Source organism: Chanodichthys erythropterus, chromosome 2, assembly GCF_024489055.1.
Source record: "Chanodichthys erythropterus isolate Z2021 chromosome 2, ASM2448905v1, whole genome shotgun sequence".
In the NCBI taxonomy this organism is placed as follows: domain Eukaryota; kingdom Metazoa; phylum Chordata; class Actinopteri; order Cypriniformes; family Xenocyprididae; genus Chanodichthys; species Chanodichthys erythropterus.
In genome coordinates, this window is record NC_090222.1 from 14,295,580 (window position 1) to 14,320,191 (window position 24,612).

A 24,612-nucleotide genomic window follows, 5' to 3' on the forward strand; every position below is an offset into this window, starting at 1 on the left:
ATGGAACACAGGGAGTATGTAGCTACTACCAATCCCTCCAGGATTTCGCAATTCTGCGATCGCTGAATTTATCGCAAAATCAAGCAAACTCTGCAATATTTAGAGGGGCTTTTTGTTCTTTGCCACAGATGTTCTGCAGATTTTGGGCTTAGATACATCCTGTCACATCATCGCAAGGTGCGTTCAGTGAAACAAAGGCTGTTTCTCAAATCCAAAAATGGAAAGAACAGTCTTGCATGAAGACCGATCTACAATGGAAACAATGGACAAATGACAGGAAAGTGGAACTAATCCACGCTACTTGTTTGACTTAAACGGGCTGATCTATATCAAGCGACACCGTTAATATACAGCGTTGGGAGATCCTGTTTAGAAAGAGCTTGAATTCACCACAGAATCAGTAACATAGTTGTGAAATCTTTTAAGCATTGAAATTCAGCACATAATTTTCTGTTAAACCACAGATATCAGATCAAACAGTGCCGACTATGAAACCATGGGAAACATTATTCCATGAACACAAATCACTCAGTCCACAAATCACCAACATTCACCATGGGTTTTACTGTAGTAACACTAACAAAAACAACTTGTGGCTGAAATGGTCTAATGTTTTGTCTGCTTTTAAGTGCTTTACACAACTTTTCCCAGCATTTCAAAGCTTTAAATATTACCCAATTTGAACTGATAATGGCACCATTATTTGAGTTATTTTTAATGTGATGACCAGAAAGCAAACACTTATTTAAAAATAAAAAGACGTTAAATGTAGAACTTAAAGGGTTAGTTCACCCAAAAATAAAAATTCTGTCATTTATTACTCACCCTCATGTCGTTCTACACCCGTAAGACCTTCGTTAATCTTCGGAACACAAATTAAGATATTTTAGTTGAAATCCGATGGCTCTGTGAGGCCTCCATAGGGAGCAATGTCATTTCCTCTCTCAAGATCCATAAAGGTACTAAAAACATATTTAAATCATTTCATGTGAGTACAGTGGTTCAATATTAATATTATAAAGCGACGAGAATACTTTTGGTGCGGCAAAAAAACAAAATAACAACTTATTTAGTGATGGCCGATTTCAAAACACTGCTTCAGGAAGATTCGGAGCATAAATGAATCAGTGTAACTGCAGATTCGACACACAGATTCATAATGCTCCGAAGCTTCCTGAAGCATTGTTTTGAAATCAGTCATCACTAAATAAGTCGTTATTATGTTTTTTTGCCGCATCAAAAGTATTCTTGTCGCTTTATAATATTAATATTGAGCCACTGTACTCACATAAACCGATTTAAATATGTTTTTAGTACCTTTATGGATCTTGACAGAGGAAATGCTCCCTATGGAGGCCTCACAGAGCCATCGGATTTCAACTAAAATATCTTAATTTGTGTTCTAAAGATTAACGTAGGTCTTACGGGTGTGAAACGGCATGAGGGTGAGTAATAAATGACAGAATTTTCATTTTTGGGTGAACTGACCCTTTAATTCCACCCGTGCTACTGCCTTCAAATGTTAGTCTGGAGCCCTGTCAGTGGTTCTCGGGGTCAGAAAAGTAGTAACAATTTTAGAAGAATGTAGTCTGTAGTATATTTTCACAGCAAAACAACAAGAATTGCCACAAATATTTTAGGCAGCAAAAAATGTCATTTTGGCCAGATAAACGTATAGTGGACTGATATTGTGACAGTGAATTTGAGATTTGAGTACAAAATAAAAAAATGTGACAGATAAAGGTATTTTCTTTTAATAATGTAACAACTTGAAAGTTGAACAAGCTATATGGACTACTTTAATGGTGCTTTATGCTTTTTTTTTGTTGTTGTCTTAGTTAGGCCTGGTCCTGGCAAATTTTCACTGTATGGGAAAGTGCAGCATGAACATCCTTCAAAATATTTCTCTTTATGTTGTATAAAAGAAAGCAAGTTAAATAGGATTGGATAAGGGTGAGTAAACAACTTTTAAAATTTCATTTTTGGGTGAACTATTCCTTTAAAAAAGTCTCACAGAACAAAGTTATGGAGTTCCAAGTTACTTGAAATGTGGCCAGTAAGGATACACTGTGAATTTCAAAAAGATTCCCCAGTAGTTCTAACAGAGAGCAGATGTTTGGCGTTCTTTCTCAGAAGTGCTAAAGTAGGGGTCTACTTCACAATAACGTGACTCACTAAAGAAGATGAGTCATAATTCAGCGTTACAGAACTCGATTTAGCACAGACTGTTTTTAGCATGTAAAAATGGCTCCTTGGAGGGTCAACTCTATTGTTCACAAGATTCATTAGAAGGCCGACATACTCGTTATATTACAATAGCCCTTCCACAGGTAATTCCCTGAACTTTATGAGAAAGCACATCTAAATATATTCTTTGGCCATTCATGAATTGATGATAAGAGAAGCATGTTTACATTTGCACAAAACAAGAGATCTGCTTGAGTAGCATGCAATGCTTTAAAGCAGTATTTAGGCAAGAAACAGAACAATTGTTAGTAAACAGTGTTGAGCATGAGGAAATGCTCAGAGAGGAAATGTGTGTGTGTGTGTGTGTGTGTGTGTTCTTACAGCAGTCAGGGCACTCTTCAGTCCTAGGAGCTGGGCTGAGGGGGAGGGACAAGACTCGTGCTCCAGCATCTGTTTAAGTCTCTCTTTCTCTGTAGTCAGCATGCACAGGGCTGATTTCATGGTTGTATGAACTGGAAACAAACATGTAAAAAAAAGAGTTTAGCACCATTTCAGATATATACAAGGTGGACAAATCATTTACAAATCTGGTTTTGATTCTCTTCATGCATGATTTATAAAACACAATCTGTTTGTAATTTGAGGGAGTATACATATGAATCATATGTCTGGAAGCAAAATGTGCATTTTAGAAGCGTCTCTGTTTCATCATAGCAGGAGAGTAAAAGCTGCTTTGGCCTCCACATGAAAACTGGCACAGATGCAAATCATACTGAGTGATTTGAAAAGGAATCTATAGGTAGGAAACAGGAAGTGTGCAGTGAAAACTTGTACTTGAGTTGATATTGATTTGATATGTTGCAGAAATAAAAAAAAAGAAAGCTTGTTGAACATGGCTTCTCCAAATTTTACTTCTTCCATATGTTCTTAGTGAATTTACATTAGTTCAATTAGATTAGATTAGATACTATAAGGTAAATAGTTAATGGTGGTTATATTTTTCTATATTAAATGTATTTTATTCAGTTCCTTCATTTTGCGGAAAGAAAACTAAATTATATGTTATATATACTTAAGTATTTTATTCTTGTTGCTCATCTAGAGAAGTTGTTATATTGTCCAATGAAACCTCTTGACTTGTACTAAAGGAGCAGCTGGCAAATTTCTTTGACCATGAGAGACTGATTTTCACAATCCTCCTGAAGATAAAGTGCAAAAAACGATTTGCAATCAACATCAGTTGAGATTTGGCTTTGTCCCTCAGCAATTTCTTCCTAATGACACATTTTTTATATGCAAATAAGAAATTCTGAGCCAAAAATGTAGCATTTGGGGGAGAATGATGAAGTATCATTTGTCACAAAGGACACATTCTAGATATATATTACTAAATCTAGTTGCAATCTGTTGAAGCACTCACGGTTGTTTGCGACACGGCAGAAGTCTTCCTGCAGTTTGGATACATCTATGGGTGAGTCTAGAGGTTCATGGTAACTCTTCTCATTGGTCAGGTCTACTGAAGAGAGGTTGGGATTGGATGCATGGAGACGGATAGAACCTGCTGAAATACAGCTTGGAACCTAAAAACATCAGAGGAAGGAGAAAATACCAGGTCAGTGGTCAATGATGGTGCTATTCATTTTTGCAAAAGGAACACTGCGAGATAAATGGCCTGAGGAAAACGTAATAGGAAATTTCTCGTCCATGCAGTAATACTTAATGGTCCTTTGTGTAATAGTTAAGAGACTACAGGACGAGCCATGCGAACGAGAGTGACTTTCATAGTCACATCAGCAAATCAGCTCAATAAAACATTGCATTAACATTAAAAATGCATGGCTCTCGTGTAAACTGAAGTGAAGATTTTTTAATATCAGGTATGCAAGTAGAAGGTCACGGATCACCTGCAGGGTTGTTTTGTTGTCTTTCCCATAATTCTTGGAACGCCATTTTCTGGGATGTCTCTTCTCTTTTTTTGGGCTGTCGTACGTTGAAGCCTACACAAAATAAAAAATACTGAAATACCCAATACATACTGAAAACCATTCGCTAAAATGTATTCTTTGTACATATGCACAATATATCAGTACCATATGGATTATCAGCCGATATTAGACATGTTTTAATATACCACTATCGATTAATATTGGATATATAATGTTGGAAATTTAATTGTTTATGCTCATTTCCCCTAGTTTTACATTTAGATAAGCTTTGCCATCATTGAACAACCGCTTAAAGTTAATCTTTAAAAACACTTATAATTTACGAGTTCAAATTAAATATAATCTTTAGCGAATCTCAAAATAAATATCTATTTTTCATACTAAACATCATTTTGTGATGCTTTCATTTACCTAATGACTGATTTTAGCTTAGTGTTTTATTGGCCATACTGTAAATACAATTCTACTGCAAAATAAGAGGATTAATTCACAACATCTCAAGGGATGAGTTCGCAATTTTCATTCATCTTTGCATTGTTACAGTGTCGGTAGTATATTTAAATGAACAACGTGTACTCTCTCCCAATGTTACCTGAACCCAGATCTCTCTGTTTCCTTGTCTGCCATATGACACAAAATGAAAATCTGCGAACTTGTCCTTTAAGTACAGAGAATACATTTAAATTTGCAGCAGCTAAAGTAAACAGAAATTGTAATAAAATAAGGTGGCCCATTTGGCAGATGAAAAGGACAGCTCTCTGAATAATATCTCATCTGTTACTGCAGTTATGTGGAATAATTAGATTTATTACTGCAAATCTCATCATGGCTATCCTCTGAACTTGTGCTATCAACCGAATGACTGTTTGTCAGTTGTACCATAGGCAAGAACATTAACAGCATCCACAGGCACAGCTGGACCACTGCCTGAGGGACTAAGATTAGCCTTTTTTGAAGGTAGCGATTTTAAAGAAGTTTTTTCTATTAAAGATTTTTTTTAAAGTTTTCCAAGTAAAACTTTAAGTGCCTGTTAATTTAGTTTTGGAGGTCTGCTACAATAGGTTTACATGCATCCAAGATCAAAAAATGCTTTCATTTTCTCATAATATACACTGCAGCACCACCTCTTTTCTTACGGCATCTGAAGCGTTCGATTAAGGATTCAGTCTCTTTAAACCCCACCTTTCCGAGAGCCTGCTCTCCTCTGATTGGTCAGATGGCCCAAACTGTTGTGATTGGTCTACTGCTTACAGCGTGTGTCGGAAAGGAAACTCCCATTACCGTATCTGAATTTCAGCTTCGAAGGCTTCCTCAGCACATTTACACAGGGATACGAATGGGAACAATTGTGTTGGTTTTAATTCCAGGGCTAGCCCTCATCCTTTAGAAGTGCATGCAAAGTGGATTTGCTTTCATAGCGCAGAAAACAGCGTCTTCTCAACATCTCGACAACACAAACCAAACTCTTCCAGGCCTCAGCTACAACTACAGTGTTTGAGTGCAGGGCAAAATGATGATGCAGATGATGTTGACAGGCAGCCAATGAAGACCATCAGGTGGCATTATGCAAATTTGTCTTACAAACTTACATATAGGTTTATGCAGGAAGTAAGACTCATTTCAGGCAGTTGAGAATCGGTTCTTTCTTTTGGGAGACAATAACTTTATTTAAAGTGCACTTTGATCTTTGAAACTTTGCAGTTCTTTTACATTCATAAACAGCTGTTCACACTATATATCGCACATAATGGGGCACTTTAAAAAATATAAAATAATACCACTTCACCAAAAACATCTTTACTTTTGTTTGATATGTAAAACACTTAATCTAACCAAGAACAAATTCTGATATATGACTTGTGTAATTATGTTAACAAAAAAAAATAAAAACAAAAAATATTATAAATTTGTGTGTGAATGACATGTAACCTGCAGAGCGTTGATGGCTGGGGCGGAGTAGGTGCGGTGTAACACCTCCATACTTCTTAACAAGTGATTAAGTTCCAGGAGCTGAGCCTCACATACAGAGAGTTCTGAGAGAGAGAGAAAGAAAGAACATTGTGTTGTAAAAATCTGCAGACACTGCATCTTCAGTGTGAGATTGGTATGTGCGTACCTTTGGTGCACCTGTCCATGTCATCAGAAGACTGGAGCCAGGCGGTCACCTTGGCCTGGCTGGTAAAAGATACAGGCGAGTGGAGAGACGACTGCTTTGCAAGAGAGGCACGCTACATTGAGAGAGAGAGAGAGAGAGAGAGAGAGAGAGAAGCATGAAAAAATGATATGGAGATGATAGAGACAGAAAAGAAGACAGGAAATGATTGAGAAGAGAGAGAAAGAGAAAGAAAGCTAAATGTATTAATATAACTCCAGCTAAGTAAAACAATTTTATTTTCATTAAAGTAAATTAAAGTAAATTCATTGTCATATATCATGTCATATATATATATATATATATATATATATATATATATATACTGTAATACATTTCCAGTTTTAAATCCTCTTGAATGCCTGCTAGGCTTCCCTTTCTTTTTATTATATGAAGGTCACATTCAAATGAAATTATGTTTATGACATAAACCATTTCAATATTTATTTTGTGAAATTGATTTACATTTATTTTGCAAAAACTACAACTGTCCCACAGCTGTGACATCATTTCCACCACACCAAACTATTGTAAATATTGCTTATGAATGGAATATTTTAATTGTGCACCATTTCCAATCCATCTGTGATGGTCAAATTATGGGAAAAAAGGATAACAATATTATTTAAAGCTGTATTATGAAAGATATTTTGATTAAATATGACTGAAATTCCATTATTGACTGAGTACATAAAATCTGTGTTCAAAACCTACAAAATAATGCTTTAAAGTTTGAGCTTGAGATTTGGTACTGTATCTGCACTTTATCTGCAAAATCTTCTTACTGTCAGTGGATCTTGGTGTACTGTATAATGATCCACTCTGATATGGTAATCACTGGTAACCATAGGAATACCTCTAAGCATCAGATTCATCCGTGCAGAAGAGCACGTAACTGATGTAAGAGCTGCGAACATGCAATAGATGTCGATAGAGCGACCAAAGTGTGAATGTGCAGCTTTATTATGTGTATTTAGGACTAATATTAGCTATGAAGTTAGCCTGAGCAAGACAAAAACCAATTTATGCCAAAATATTAAAAAAATGCCATTTCCATAATCATCACAGAATGATATTGAACACAATAAATTATTTGAGATGTGGTGGAAATATGGTGTTAATTTTCATTACCTTCAGAAAAAAACTTGTACTGTGATAAATGTGTTTACACTGTTGGATGTTGTTAGTGGACAAAATAAATTTACTAGTGTGGAAAGTGATTTTTGAGAGGGTTTTTTTTCCTCTAAATGCTGTAGACTTTACAGTACAATAGTCCTTTAATGTCCTCTCAAAGTTAAAGCACTGGCACAGTCATTGTCATTTCATCTGACATTATCTTTCCATCTAAACCCTCTACATGTCCCATGGCATTACCTTTCTGATGGACTGACTGTCGGATATCGTGGGGGAGGAGGTGAGGGGGTAATGAGGGTGGAAGAGTGTTTTCTCATGAGGGAACATTGCAATCTCATTCTGCCTGTAAAGTCTGTGGTGACGTAGCTTAGAGACCCATTCATCAAACAGCTCCTGGGACTTGATCTGCAAGCACAAGGAGACCACAGTTAAAGCTTTGGGATGAAGGAAACCTATACTCAATCAGGATTCAGAAGCTGTTTTTCTTGATGCTATGCTGCTGTTGACTTCATGACTTCGTATTTGAAGGACTAGCTGCCTATTCCTAAGATCAAGAGTTCAAACTGGAGAAAAACAAATAGAAGCTGATAAAACCGATTTTGCCCCTTAAATGATCTCTTTAAAAGAGGATCCACTACATGGGAGCCGAAATTCATTTTAAAATCAATCTCTCTCTTGAGTTTTATAAAGCTTTCTTATTTTAAAATGTTAATCTGTTTTGGGACTGTAATGATTTTCTAAAAGCTTTGAACATGATATGCCAGCCTATACAACCTATAAGATAATATCAGTAAAAACATGGTTGGACAAATTTCAGAATTTAAGAAGATACTGGAATTCAAAGAAATTAAACACAGGAAATTTCTGAACAAAACAAATAATTTTCATTCAGACATGTATTCTTATTATTTTTTACTTTATATTAAGCAACTTCATATCATATTTTAATCTATAATATATTTACTCAAAGCATTCTGGGAAATGTGTTATTCCACCATTGTTCATAAAATGAAAATTATTGAGAGAAAAAATGATCTATCTATCTACAACAACTTCATTCTAATATGCTGATTTGATACTCAGTTATTATCAATGTTGAAAACAGTTGTGTTGCTTAATATTTTTTGGAAACTGTGATACTTTTTTCAGGATTCATTGATGAATAAAAGGTTAAAAAGAACAGCATTTATTCAAAATATAATTTTTTTCTAACAATATAAATCTTTACTATCACTTTTTATCAATTTAACACATCCTTGCTGAAAAAAAGTATTAATTTCTTCCAAAAAAAAGAAAGAAAAAAAATACTGACCCCAAACTTTTGAACAGTAGTGTATATCGTTACAAAAGATTTAATTTAAATAAATGCTGCTTTTTTTAAAAAATGTATTAATCAAAGATTCCTGAAAAAAGGTATTTTTTATCAAATAAATTCAGGCTTGATGAGTAGAAGAGACTTCTTTCAAAAACATTAAAAATATGTTTGAAAAAAATGTTGAATGGTAGTAATGTAAGAGTAGTAAGTAAAATAGTAATGTTGAACTTTTAAATGGTAGTGTATATATATATATATATATATATATATATATATATATATATATATATATATATATATATATATATATATATATATATATATATATATATATATATATATATATATATATATATATATATATATATATATATACACATACAATTATTGAAATATATATGAATTAAATACGTACACAATGTTATTACTATGTCATTTTATTATTAATATATTAATATAAATACCCAATGTGTTGTGTATACATGTTTATTTGCATTGAATTCCAAATGCTTCCGCCAAAACCGCACTTTCATATTCTTCAAAAAGCTTACGCTGTATGTCCTACGCCTTCCCTATTCAACTTACGGAACAAATGCAGCGCCAGTTCCATTTTTTCCGTAAGTAGAATAGGGAAGGCGTAGGACATACAGCGTAAGCTTTTTGAAGAATACGAAAGTGTGGTTTTGGTGGAACTACTTGGAAGCCGATCATTTGTTTATACAAAGCATGGTATCTATACAAAGTCTGGTATCGTTTAAAACCCTTTGAAGCTGCACTGAAACTGTAATTATGACCTTCAACCCTCTGGAGGCCATTGACCTTAATTTCTTTTCGACTGAAGACAGAAGGACACGGACATCCTGGATGACATAGGGTAAATTATCAGGAAAATTTTATTTGAAAGTGTACTAATCCTTTAAAACAAAGTTCATCCACTCTTTCCTAATTTTGGGATCAGAAGGAAGGCAACGCAAAGACTGTGTTTTTCCACAACTTGGCACTGCACAGCATCTTGCTGTCTTTGGAGCCATCTTTAATGTTTAGTTTCTGGGTAGACCTGCGTATGCCTCTCTAGTTATTTACCTATTACATGCGCGAATCGGTGGGCGGGGCCCACTTGTCACAAGATCATGGGAATTTTGATTTCTCAGTTCATGACCCCTTTAAAGGCAAAATAACCTTCTAGTGCTACTTTAATATGAGGGTAAAGAAAAAATCTACTGTTCCATCATAACGTAAAATGTTCCAGTAAAACTGCAGCAAAATTACAGTATGCATCAATCTCCACTAATGCTCCTCCTGTGACCGCAGAACATTCTGAGGTCAGTGTAATACTATAATTGTTGTGATACCTTTAAGTGATAAATGTTTTCTTCAGCATCCAGATCAATGCACTTGGCTTTCTTCTTAATGGCCATGACGGACAGCCCCACATCAATGCAGCCATGGAGCTTGCCTTTTTCGACCTGCACACAGCAGAAGGTTTGACCTATAAATATCAGCGTTACCTCATATATCAATACAACATTGTTACTCTGTTGCAACATACTCAAATTACTACTGAGCAAATGTGTTGCTCTTGGTTTGAATATAGATTCAAATTGAATTCTTGGTTTTGTTTTTCCATAAATAATCAAATCTACTGCATCCTTTACACCAAAAATACAACAGATAGAGTGAGATAGCCCAAGTAAACCCATCTTACTGTGGCTATTTCATAGATTTGCATTAGTGACATAAAAGTAAGGGTGAGAATTGTGAAGAATAGATGGATTTGGTTCCTTAACTGTTCCATTAACAAATCTCTTTTAGTATTTATAAGGAATAAATATTTGAAAAAAGTAAAGTGATTCAGCATCATATTGTGCATTCAAAACAGTGTTTTTCACATAAAGGTGAGGAGTTTGCAGTACTGTAAAATTGTCAATGATCCATTCTCACAGGCACATTCGACTAGTGGCCTTGATTTAGAGGCTAAAAAAATCTGAAAGATATATGGCAGGTTAATTACGTACTTTCATTATAATTTAATGCCCTGGCCATAAGTTTCCACTTTATAATGCTGCTTAAGAGGGCAGATTGTAGTGAGGGAAGGCAAGCACGGCACGGTGGTAGTGGCATAACAGTTTCTGTTATTAAATGTACACACTTGCAAACTATCGGCTGTCACACCCTGAGGAAATTAACCTTGATTTTACATTCCCACAGTAGAGGCTTTATCAGCAGGAAACATGTTTTGATGGAAAGATGGAGGATGAAGACATCTGAAGATTGCTGGAGCTCTGTAAAGACTTTCATGAAGGAGAACTAACCACTAAAAGTCCTAAGTGCTTTAGTTCAATGGATTGAGTGAGTGTGTGTGTATACAGTATTCATATACGTGAGGCCCTTTAGACTCACATCAGCTGGGCATTTGGCGTACTTCAAAATGCCCTTGTCCAAGTGGAAGAATCTCTGTGAAAAAAGAAGCACAAAGAGGAAAGGACAGAGGAGAAACTTGGGTCAGATTTATTCGGTAAATGATGAATGTCCTCTCAGGGGACGCTAACACACTCTTGATGAATGAGAGGCTGTATATCACTGTGCCTCTTTTCTGTCTATTCTTGTATACACTCTTTTTGTTTGAAGGGGAATATGTGTATTTTCAAGGCAAATAAACCTTAGAATGGCATACTTAGGGTTGTATCTCCACATTGAATAGCATGAGAAAGTATTTTAGCATCAAAAAAGATGTGTTTGTGTGCTTAAATTGAACAAAATGATGCACAGGTAGATCATTCATCAGCAACCCAGAGTCTGTCAGTGTGAGCATAATGTGTTCAGACAGGTTAGCACTAATCCACTCAGCTACTTTGAGATGTAATGCTGAAAATTTCTGCACTTACACTAATTCATCCAATTATTCCACTTTTTCCAAATATTTTGAACAAAACACTGGTAGAGGCATGACAATTTCCCACACATACCTTGTGCCAACCTTTCATGGGCCATTTTCTTTTTTTCAACATGTAGCCGGCCTGCTTCTCTGGCTCTTGAACAATGGAAAGACCACCACGCAAGCCCTCGACGATCTCCCAGGTGTCCTGTACAATTCAGTTCAATACATATTTACACTGCACAATGAAACACAAAGTTGTATATGAGTTGTCTTGAAAATATGGGTTATCAAAATACATCTTATGAAAAAATGGCAATTAAATAAAACATTTGACCATAACTGGTAGAGATGTAATTTACACTGCAGTAAATATAATTACTTGACAATCATTAGGCAGGACTGCTTTGCATTATTTACACATGAGAATGATGAAAAAACATGCAATGTGAAAACAGTCAGTCTTTCAAGACAAAGATATCACTTGCGACTGCCAAGAACCTCGACACATTAATATGAAATAAGGGTTACGCTTTATTTCAAGGTGTCCTTGTTTCAGTGTAACTACAGATTTACTGAGTAATATTAATTAACCACATGTACGTTTTTATTATTTTATTTTTTAATTTTATAGCACATTTAAAAACAACTTGAGTTGGCCAAAGTGCTTTCCATTAAAACAACATTCCAACACCATAAATAACAAAAATACAAAAACATAAAACACCAAACCAACTACTTACTATAAGGGTTACATTAGGGTTTGGTTTAGGATCATACAGGTATATGATTTTGGTCGTACCGCACTGTCCTTATTTGTGTGTGAAATAATGTAGAGATTTGCCAATTTTGATGAAGATGCATAATAAATTTACAGAAAATGTTTTAATAGGTCATGAAGGCACCAGGCCTAGAAAATGGAGTTGATGCAAGCTTATGATTCTTCTCCCCTTATTTAGGAACACAGAAAAAAAAAATAAAATCAATCAACTCATCCCAGTATTCAACTTATTTATAGGTTTAGAGCTCCTGCATGCAAGGACTGTCATTTCTTTAGATCACAAACTGGAAATATTTGTGAATAAAAAGCAGTGTAAAAAGAAAATACTGAATTTAGGATAAAATTCAGAACCAACACAAATCATATATACACATTACCATTGAAAATTCTGGCATTTATTCTACAAAGATATATTAAATTAATCAAAAGTGATATTGTTACAGAAGATATAATTTCAAATAAGAGCTGTTCTTTTGAACTGTCTATTCATCAAAAAAATCTGGGGGAAGAACACGGTTTCCACCAAAATATGAAGCAGCACAAATGTTTTCAACTGTGATAATAAAAATTAATATTTTTTGAGCACCAAATCAGCATATTTGAATGATTTCTGAACGATCATGTGAAACTGATGACTGGATTAACAGCTGCTGAAAATTCAGCTTTGCCATCACAAGAGCAAATTACATTTTAAACCATATTAAAATAGAAAAAAAGTTTTTGTAAAAAAGACTATAACATTATTTCAATATATTAGTGTTTTATTGTATTTTTGATAAAAAAATGCAGCCTTTCTGAACATTAAAGGACTAGTTCACATTGAAAAAAAATTTTTCCTGATAATTTACTCACCCCCCTGTCATCCAAGATGTTCATGTCTTTCTTTCTTCAGTCGAAAAGAAATTAAGGTTTTTGATGAAAACATTCCAGGATTTTTTTCCTTATAGTGGACTTCAATGGCCTCCAAACGGTTGAAAGTTAAAATTACAGTTTCAGTGCAGCTTCAAAGGACTTTAAACGATACCAGACGAGGAATAAGGGTCTCATCTAGCGAAACGATCGGTCATTTTCGCTAAAAATTGTAAATGTATATGCTTTATATAAACAAATGATCGCCTTGCACGTGCTTCCGCCAAAACCGCACTGTCGTATTCTTCAAGAACTTACGCTGTATGTCCTACGCCTTCCCTATTCTACTTACGGAACAAATGCGGCGCCAGTTCCGTTTTTTTTTTCGTAAGTAAGTCACCACAAAAGTGTGGTTTTGGAGGAAGCACGTGCAAGGTGATCATTTGTGTTTATAAAGCATATACAGTTGTATTTTTTTCGAAAATTACCGATTGTTTCGATAGATAAGACCGTATGTCCTACGTCTTCCCTATTCTACTCACGGATAAAAATGAAACTGGCACCGCGCTCGTTCCGTAAGTTGAATAGGGAAGGCATAGTACATACAGTGTAAGCTTTTTGATGAATGCGGAAAGTGGAAGCACGTGCAAGACGATAATTTGTGTTTATAAAAGCATATACAATTGTATTTTTTATTTTTTAAATGCTAGATAAGACCCTTATTCCTCGTCTGGTATCGTTTAAAGTCCTTTGAAGCTGCACTGAAACTGTAATTTTGACTTTCAACTGTCTGGAGGCCATTGAAGTCCACTATAAGGAGAAAAATCCTGGAATGTTTTCATCAAAAACCTTAATTTCTTTTTGACTTAAGAAAGAAAGACATGAACATCTTGGATGACATGGGGGTGAGTAAATTATCAGGAAAATTTTATTTAAAAGTGGATTAATCCTTTAACTTTTTTCTTACAGCCCCTTTTATTTTGTGAAGCTCAACAATCTTTTGCTGCAAATCAGAACTATATTCTTTGGTTTTACTCATTGTGATGAACGATTAAGGGAATTTGGCCTTTCATGATTCCTCATGTTTATACTCCTGTGGAACAGGAAGTCATGGCTGGACAATGTCATGCTCCTAGTCACCCTGTTGTGCTAAAAAAAATTTTAAATATGAATGGGAATATACTTCAGAGATATTTTACTAGGGGTAAAATATAATTTTACTATTTCTAGGGGTGCCAATAATTATGGCCAACATGTATTGGAGAAAAACATTTTTTTTATAATGTGAGTTTCCCCACTTTCAATTGTTTTACTTCGATGGAAGGTTAGAATTTTGTGATTTTTTTTAATGAAAGATCAAAAGGATAAACAATGCAGATTTATTTTCACAGCCACCTTTGCTCATATTTACCAAGGGTGCCAATATTAGTGGAGGGCACTGTATAACAAATTTATGTGCATACACTGGTAGCAATCAGGTGGGAATTAGAGAAGAGAGATATTCTCTCTATTATTTAGAGCCCTGACAGACGGGACATAAATGTGGGTCTCCATTCTCCCTCTTCAGCAAACTCTGTCTCTTCCTCAAGGCAAGAGCTGCACTGCCCAAACACAATCTCAGCAATTCACTACATCAAGGACAACATTCAAAGAGACATTTCTATATTGCCAAGGACAAAACCCAAACATGCATTAAGAACCACAGAGTGAGACTAATGAAACCAACGGCTCTTACACAATATTTCAAATCAAAGAGCAAACACAACCTTCAAGGGAGTTATGACAGTGAAAGAGCCCAGCTGATCACCCTGGTGAAAAAGAAGTACACTTTAGCATACTTTTAAAAAGAGTACTTATTACAGAAATAATGTTTTATATATAAATAATATATTCTTTAGTGTGCTTTTTTCCCACATGGGAAAAATGTCTGTTGTTCCCCATGTTGTGACACAAAGTATATACAGCACTAAAAACAGCACTCTCAGGAAGTATTTATTTGATAGATACTTCTGTTAATGAGGGCATCAGATCATCTGCTGGGATTTCAACCCCCTTGCAGTAGTTCAAACTCTACACAACATAATTCCATGATGTTGGTATTGAGAGTAACGTCTGCCACCCGAACAGTGAAACATATCTCCGCTTAGAAGGAGTAATGAGCTTTATAATGCTACCAAATGATGAGATTAGAGATTACAGCCTCATAATCAGGTCAGCGTGTTCATCTGGGGAGAAGGACACCCATCCGCCCTCCGGAGCTCAAAGCATATGAACGCACACACATGCAGGTGTACATACTGTATGCACACAGATATATTAAGTCTATACACAATATAAATAAACCTGCATGAACAAAGTGTGATTAAAGACACGCAACGGTGTCCAAAAGTCTGGGAGCACTTTTGAATCCTGCTGTATTTATCCTTCATTTCCACAGAAGATGATTAGTTTACCACTAATTCATTCACATCAAAGTATCAGGAAGTGTTTTGGGATTGAAATAAATGAAAAAAAAAAAAAAAGGGCTGCTGAGTTTTTTTTATTTATCTGGCGCTCAAGGCTCATTTCATAGATCAGTGATATTCATATTTCCCACAGAGTCCTCTGACTGAGAGAAGACAGATTAATACTGTGTTTCAGAACAGTGGGTAATGAGACTGAAGAAGATAAATCAAAAAAGAATAGCTGAGAAATTTTTGGACAAAGTCCAAAAAAATTTTGTCCAGTCCATTGCTTTCTGCTTTCATCTGTCATGTCCATCAAGTTTTCATTTGCTTTCAGAAAACTACAAAAAAGAACTCATTTTGAGCAATGTCAATTATTCATATGGTTTTGTTCAATATCTTTTTAAATCACGAAAAGTATCAAGAAAAGTTACATGATGCTAAACAGAACATCAGGCATTAAGAACAAACCATAGCTGTTTTATTATAGATTCTCATATCTGCTATATCATATCTAACTAAAAGCTAATGTTTGTGCAGTTGATGCATGTATGCATGCAATTTTTATTTCTTGACAATTTTTATTTCTATCAAGATTTTAGGTTCAAATTTAAATGATTATAAATACTTTCATATAAATGTATAAGGGTAAATATATTTCAGTCATGACGACCCTCAGTTTTAACATGTTAATGATTATGACAATGTCATTTTATCTGGTCTTAAAGGACTAGATCTGCTAAGCATGCTTCTGCTGCTGCAGAGCAAGTACAAAGACTTGCTTCTGTCAATACATTCACAGATGTGCAGCAGCTGCACAAATATACATACATAAAATTACCCATATAGCAGATCTAGACAGGTGGCGCTGGGGGAGGTGGAAGTTATCAGAGGAACTCTGAGAGCATACTAATGAACCGGCTTACAGAAAACTCTGAACCAGTCTATTTAAATGTTGAGCAAGCAAGCTCATTGGGTTGCAGATATATCTGAGACCAATCAGCTTGTGCCATAAAGTAATCAATGTGATTGCTAGCAGATTACATGCCGAGACAGAATCATTCTGCACCATCAAGAGTTTGCTGGTCATGTCTCAATTTCCTTAAGGCAGGAACACGCCAAGCTGACGGTCGGCCGTCGGGCAGTTTTTCTTCGTCGGCCGACTAAGTTTTCTGAGTGTGTTCTGCACCGTCGGCTGAAGTTGGTCCTCGTCTGCCTTTTTTCGGCCGATTCGAAACATTTCGAATCGGCGTTGGAGCTCGTCGGTCCGTCGGGCCATCTGATCATTCTGATTGGCTGCTCAGCTACTACCGCCTGCTGTTTCTGAAAGGCATTTCATCTCACGCAGGCGCAGAACTGATGTGCTGCTTGGCCGTCGGCTGTTTAGCGTCGGTTTGGTGTATGAGGGCAACTTTGGACACAGACGCTGACGACGTGATCCAACCCCGCAGTCTGCTTTAGTCTCCACTAGTTCGTCGGCGTCGGCTTGGTGTGTTCTGGCCTTTAAAGAGACAGTTCACTCAAAAATGAAAATGATCCCATAATTTACTTACCCTCAAGCCATCCTAGATGTACATGTCTTTCTTCTTCAAGCCAATCACAGAGTTATATTAAAAGTTTTATAATGGGAAAGAAGCCCAAAAAAATGCATTCATCCATCCAAAAGTAATCCATGCTGCTCAAGGCGGTTAATAATTAAAGGCCTTCTGAAGCGAAGCAATGTGGTTTTGTAAGAAAAATATCCAAATTTATAACTAGGGGTGTAAATCGGACAGTTCATCACGATACGATATGATATCGATTTTGTCAGCCAGCGATACGATATTTGCCGATACCTCAAAAAATTCCACGAAACGATTACGATTCGATTAGATTCAGGGCTATATCGATCGATTTATCGATATTTAGATATTATGTGCCAGGTTTATACAACGAGTTATACTTTTATTAACTCATAACCACAACCAAAATTGATAACATGAACTTTTTTATTAATCTCTTTTTTATTATTATTATTATTACACACCCTCTATCCCAATTGGGACATTTACAAAAAATAAATAAATAAAAATAGTATTTATAGTAAAAATAGTTTGTAGTATTTCCCGAGTATTTCAACTGGAACTGGCAAAGATTACAAATAATGTGGGATTTCTTTGCCTGCCCATCTGCTTTCAGAAATACAAAATGTTTCCAAACCAATGCTTTGCATCCTACAGCAGGCACAAACTTTTCTGCATCTGTCTTTTCGCTGCTACAACCGCTTTGTTGCTCCATCGCATTCGCAATCTGACACGCAAGCAGACTGTATGGTGAGAAAACGAAAATGCACACTTTAGCGGAAATGCGGACGTCACGTGAGGTTGTGGAGGGTGTCAAAATAAAGGTACCTCATATCGACATTATAAATGTGGCATCGATGCATCGTATCGTTAAACGTTTGATCGATGCATCGATCCATATCGATGTATCGTTACACCCCTATTTATAACTTTATAAAATATAATATCTGGCCGTAAACGAGTTTAGTTCTGGTCAAAGAGTGACCTGTAACAAGACACATGATGTACTGACAAACGCAGACGCGCAGAGGATAGAGCAAAACAAAACACCGGTCATGAATTAGAAGTTGAAAAAGATCATTTTTAAAGAGAAATGTCAGAGGAGCTTGAGTATATTTGTTTGAATCATGAGAGACGTCTACTCTCATCTAAGCTCACGCTACACTTACCCTACGTTATACACCGGAACTTGACTCTCTCGTGAATGTTTGATAGTGATTACAGTTTATAGTTATAATAAGTTATAATAATGAATATTTTACTTACAAAAACTCACCGCTTCACTTCAGAAGGCATTTATTAACCCTCTAGAGCCGTATGGATTACTTTTATGATGGATGAATGCGCTTTTTTGAGCTTCAAAAAAATGGTACCATTCACTCCCATTATAAAGCTTGGAAGAGCCAGGATATTTTTAATATAACTTTGACTGTGTTTGACTGAAAGAAGAAAGTCATATACAACTTGGATGGCTTGAGGGTGAGTAAATCATGGGATAATTTTCATTTTTGGGTGAACTATCCCTTTAACTATTGATGTTAATTACCCTTTTTCTTTCAAAATTCATTTTTTAATAGTCCTGTGGTGTGGCAAATTAATATTTAATATTTCATGTATTCTCTCAGTTACTACAAAGGCATATAAATACACGCATAACAATTATAAAAGAATGGTAGACACTCATGATGATGTGATTTCAAAAATGTTTTGTCTTTGCACTGTGCATTTTTTATGTACTGAACTCTGAATAAAAACATGTAAAAAAAATTGTTTTCCAATAAACATGTGCAGGCTTTCATGCTTTTTACTATAAAAGAGTCAGAAACCATCATCTAAAAAGAATTTTAAATGACGCATTTCATGTCACACCACAGGATGTCAATTTCCCAAAAGTATTTCACGCCAACTACCTATTTACAGTATAAGCAGGACTATTAAACCTGGAATATCAACACTGTCTTAATTGATCTCATACACACTAATACAAAACAGCTGGAAGTCTGTCTTGTTCATCCTCACCTCATTTGTATTTGATAGCGCTAGTTAGACTTTTTGATTGCTTTGTGCTGTTATACTAAACTTATATATTTCAGTTTTTTTCTGATTTGGTCGTTTTATCATCCATCAGGTGAAAATCATTCTCTGATAGCTTAGAAAAGCAATACAACACCTCTCCAAAACATGCTAAATGATTTGAGGTTTCTCATCCATCCAAAGGTACAGGATGACTTAGATACCAATGTAGCTTATTAATTGTCAAATCACACACAAACTCACCTGTCTGCTGTCATGTTTGGAGGAGGAACTGCTATTGCTGTGAGATGGAGAGGAGATCTTCTGGGACATGGTGGAACTTTTCTCCTCTGAACTCATCTCGTCCTCTCAGTGAGATGGAGAACGTAAAAAAGAAGAGGAAGAGGAGGAACTGGAGGAGAGGAAAAGAGGGAGGGAGAACCGATAGCTCAGCAGTTGTGGGTCTCCATTTGCTTGTTCTTCCAAAGCTTTGAGCCTGTGGACAGACGAAGAGAGAAAGAAAGGGTCGATCAGGAGATGTATGAGAAAGGCAACCTCAACATGATGTCAGGCTTTCATCTGTACAGGTAATGAACACCACTCACCCACCACAGGATATCAAATAGCAGAATTATCTGAAAGCATAAAGGCTTGGTCAGCGTGATACACAATCTGAGGGTTGTGCTGAGGAAAGATGCCAGTGTGAAACATACTATAGATGTCGTCCACAGATCGTCTCCTACTCACTCAGCTTCTTTGAATTATGATTACAGAGTTATGAAAGTGTGGGGGCTACACTGAACACACACTGACTGAATCTGTGCTTCATTTATAGCAGAAACAGACGTCAATGATCGCTGTAGTAATCGTCCTTCCTTCCCTGTCTCATCTCGTCCAAACTGCTCTGTCTTCCTCTCAGTGTGGTTCTCACATGAATGGAGAACAAAATGCAAATATCCTCTTGCTTGTGTCTGGGTTTGTTTGAAGTCTTGTGTCACGACAGCACCATATGCATACTCGTGTTACAGCACCTGTACCTAGTGTCAAATAATGGAGTAGGTTACAGGGTGTGGTGTATAAGTCAAACACACACACACACACACACACACACACACACACATACCTACTTAACTACAATGTGAGGACGTATGACTGGATACCCTACCTTTAGGGACTACCCTTTCTGAAGGGTCTAGAGACTAAAGAAAGACATCACTGCGCTTCTGGAGAAGCCCTTATTACAGATATCACTTGATTTTATCAATAAAACACTTCCTTAAAGACCTGACACTTTACCTTCACATTGGGGACAGTATTTTATATGTCCAATTTGGGGACATACACAAACTCTGATCTAGTCATCCTTTGAGGACTGTGGAGATACACAGACTCTGGTTAAGGTACACTTTCAGGACTTTGTTGTAACTTGTAATTTTGTAAGTTATTTATCCTAAGAAGACACAGAAGTGTAATATTACAATTCAAAGTTTCAATACTGGGTACTGGAATCAAGCTAGAGCAGAGAAACTAGTGTGAGAGACTAAACTGGGCTTTTTAACTTCTTCAAGAGCACTGAAAATGGGTAGCATACATTTTCATTTGATTTGCAGCTTGAGATCGAGTGCCTTTGGATTGCTCAGTTGGGAAATGACAATTAACATTCAGAAATATTATTGATTCGACTGTATTGACTATCAGAGAACAAAAGATGAACTGAATTAAGCTGAATAATGACATTATTGTCTTCTGCAGAACTGTTTTACAACTCAAATATAAGTCATGTCAATTGTTACAATTTGCAACAGTTATTTTAAGGTGTTTTGAAGTTAACTGTATAGTATAACACACTTTAGAAATAAAGTTGTCTTGACTTCAAGGCAGAGAACACTTCCCTGACCACTGCCTGCATCCCTCTAGTTTATTTAGTATTGACTGCAAATAATCATTACCCCAAAAACATCTTAAGAAGTTTTCCTCACCAGAGTCATCTCTGGCTACTCACTGGGGCCTTAAGACATTAGGCATGTTTTCTGCAAAATGTAATAATAGTCAAAAAACTATATGAATAAAAATAGTGATACACACACTCCGATAAAATGACTCTTTGGGGACTCTAGTGATACACACACTCCGATAAAATGACTCTTTGAGGACTCTAGTCATACACACACTCCGATAAAATGACTCTTTGGGGACTCTAGTGATACACAAAATCCGATAAAATGACTCTTTGAGGACTCTAGTCATACACACACTCCGATAAAATGACTCTTTGGGGACTCTAGTCATACACACACTCCGATAAAATGACTCTTTGGGGACTCTAGTGATACACACACTCCGATAAAATGACTCTTTGGGGACTCTAGTGATACACACACTCCGATAAAATGACTCTTTGGGGACTCTAGTCATACACACACTCCGATAAAATGACTCTTTGGGGACTCTAGTGATACACACACTCCGATAAAATGACTCTTTGAGGACTCTAGTGATACACACAATCCGATAAAATGACTCTTTGGGGACTCTAGTGATACACACAATCCCATAAAATGACTCTTTGGGGACTCTAGTGATACACACAATCCGATAAAATGACTCTTTGGGGACTCTAGTGATACACAAAATCCGATAAAATGACTCTTTGGGGACTCTAGTGATACACACAATCCCATAAAATGACTCTTTGGGGACTCTAGTGATACACACAATCCGATAAAATGACTCTTTGGGGACTCTAGTGATACACACAATCCCATAAAATGACTCTTTGGGGACTCTAGTGATACACACAATCCGATAAAATGACTCTTTGGGGACTCTAGTGATACACACACTCCGATAAAATGACTCTTTGGGGACTCTAGTGAGACAAACTGATTAAATGAGTCTTTAATATTAACAATATCAACACATTGTGGAGAATAACAGAAATTCAAAAAGATTAGGAAAAAAAAACAATTTACAAAGGACAACGATGCAAATGCAAAACTGGCACTAACTTGGAGGCTTCCGTACTTCCTCCATTCATCAGTCTTTAAATTCTCTCTAACTTCCTCCTTTACCTTCACCCTCCTCCTTCCCTTTACATTCACTCGCTCTTTTCATCCCCTTTACATTCGCTCCTCCCTCTTTTCATCCCCTTTACATTCGCTCCTCCCTCTTTTCCACAACCTTTACATTCACTCCCTCTTTTCATCCCCTTTACATTCGCTCCTCCCTCTTTTCCACAACCTTTACATTCACTCCCTCTTTTCATCCCCTTTACATTCGCTCCTCCCTCTTTTCACAACCTTTACATTCACTCCTCCCTCTTTTCATCCCCTTTACATTCGCTCCTCCCTCTTTTCCCACAACCCTTACATTCCGCTACTCCCTCTTTTCATCCCCTTTACATTCGCTCCTCCCTCTTTTCCACAACCTTTACATTCGCTCCTCCCTCTTTTCACAACCTTTACATTCACTCCTCCCTCTTTTCATCCCCTTTACATTCGCTCCTCCCTCTTTTCACAACCTTTACATTCGCTCCTCCCTCTTTTCACAACCTTTACATTCACTCCTCCCTCTTTTCATCCCCTTTACATTCGCTCCTCCCTCTTTTCACCTTTTCATTCGCTCCTCCCTCTTTTCACAACCTTTACATTCGCTCCTCCCTCTTTTCACAACCTTTACATTCACTCCTCCCTCTTTTCATCCCCTTTACATTCGCTCCTCCCTCTTTTCACCTTTACATTCGCTCCTCCCCCTTATCCCCTTTACCTCAACAATGAAAACGGAACATTGAAAATAGGGCTGGGCGATATATCGTATGCGATTGTCACGTGCATTTCGTCAGTAAAGCCGGTTCCCTGATTACCACTAAATCGCCATCACCTGCTTTCAAATGGAGCGCCATTTAATAGACAGAGCCGTAGATCACTGACAAGCTACGCAATATCGCCTTCATTATCGAAGGCGATTCATCTGCAATAATGAACGCGATATTGCGTAGCTTGTCAGTGATCCTACGGCTCTGCCTATTAAATGCCGCTCCATTTGAAAGCAGGTGATGGCGATTTAGTGGTAATCAGGGAACCGGCTTTACTGACGAAATGCGCGTGACAATCGCATACGATATATCGCCCAGCCCTAATTGAAAATGAACTATTCTTTCTTCATTAGCGTTCTTATACTCTGTCTTTCTTGATGTAAAATATATTTATAAGAGCTAATATGGGATTATTTTACTTGGGATAAATGGTACAGATTAAAGAAAAGTATTTTTGATTAGTTTATGCAACATCGCAGTACAGTCTTCTGCTAACAACTTTAATGTACAGCATTTTCAATGAGCTGGTCACTAGTTGAGCCACTCTCTTCACACAAATAATACTTTTAACACTTTCCACATCATATTATATTTTTACAGTATTATTATATTTTTTTATATATATATATATATATATATATATTTATTTATTTATTTATTTTTTTTTTTTTTTTTTTTAAAGTAAAGAAGTTATAAAAGGCACTGAAGTGTTTTTGTGTTTGTGCCTCCTCACAAACCACCCTTTCTTTTAAGAGTCGTGATCCTGTTCCGCACATAATTTTTCACACCAGTCCATGTTCGCTGCTTCAAAGCTTCTGGCTCTGCGTGAATGCATCTTTCACAGTCTTGCTTACCAGGAAATTTGCATGTCTTGATGAACTCCATCATGTGTCTCTCTACTGCTTTTACCTCATTGTCCTCCCATTTCTTTTTTGGAGCATTTGAAGAACCTATGGAATAATTAAAAATGTAATTCTCATAACAACTAAATCAGTGAGTATGACCAAATCATACATATGTCCTAATGTGTAGATTTTTCTGGAATTTTGAAAAGCCTTTGGATGGCTATTGCTGCTTGGAGCTAATTTATGGTTATTTGATGATTATTGTGTGTGTAGTTTAGAGATTTTTCTTACCTTGATCCTCTTGTGAAACAGATTGATCAGATTGAACAGGTGGATCAGTCTCTGCTGGTGCTGTTGTCTGAGATACGTCACTGTAATCCTCCTCATCACTTGACATGGAATCACCTTGAGCCTCAAGTTGCTCTAAACAATTGATAAAAAAAATCAACAGTTTATTGATTATACTTAGCATCTGTAACATATGATAATGTACAGTTTTTGCAAATATATACAGCACAGACACACACAGACCATTCAAGTATACTCATACCATTTGGGTCAATTTCAATGTTGTCAAGTTTCTTTCCTTTGAAGTCAGACAGTGTTCCTTTCTCCATGGCCATTAGGACTTTACTCATTTTTGCCAACTGCAGTGTCCCCTCTGGTAACCGGTAATACGGTGACGGTGATGAGGT

General features: G+C 36.4%; 1 protein-coding gene across 5 annotated transcripts in view; it reads right to left on the minus strand.

The window, feature by feature from the left end:
- osbpl3b (oxysterol binding protein-like 3b) overlaps nucleotides 1–24,612 on the minus strand; it is a 120,821-nt gene that overhangs the window by 32,316 nt on the left and 63,893 nt on the right. For 2 of the 5 annotated variants that reach the window (XM_067402094.1, XM_067402132.1), the window contains exons 2-11: nucleotides 19,523–19,754; nucleotides 11,701–11,817; nucleotides 11,135–11,188; nucleotides 10,087–10,200; nucleotides 7,660–7,824; nucleotides 6,250–6,361; nucleotides 6,063–6,166; nucleotides 4,092–4,184; nucleotides 3,608–3,767; nucleotides 2,569–2,699 (exon numbers count right to left, since the gene is read on the minus strand). In XM_067402094.1, coding sequence (XP_067258195.1) covers nucleotides 2,569–2,699; nucleotides 3,608–3,767; nucleotides 4,092–4,184; nucleotides 6,063–6,166; nucleotides 6,250–6,361; nucleotides 7,660–7,824; nucleotides 10,087–10,200; nucleotides 11,135–11,188; nucleotides 11,701–11,817; nucleotides 19,523–19,618 — 1,146 coding nt within the window. In that variant the 5' untranslated portion in view covers nucleotides 19,619–19,754. Of the gene's footprint in view, nucleotides 1–2,568; nucleotides 2,700–3,607; nucleotides 3,768–4,091; nucleotides 4,185–6,062; nucleotides 6,167–6,249; nucleotides 6,362–7,659; nucleotides 7,825–10,086; nucleotides 10,201–11,134; nucleotides 11,189–11,700; nucleotides 11,818–19,522; nucleotides 19,755–19,863; nucleotides 21,411–23,926; nucleotides 24,023–24,208; nucleotides 24,341–24,467; nucleotides 24,611–24,612 lie in introns of those variants that run through there. The other 3 variants (XM_067402103.1, XM_067402122.1, XM_067402113.1) reach the window with 3 other exon arrangements.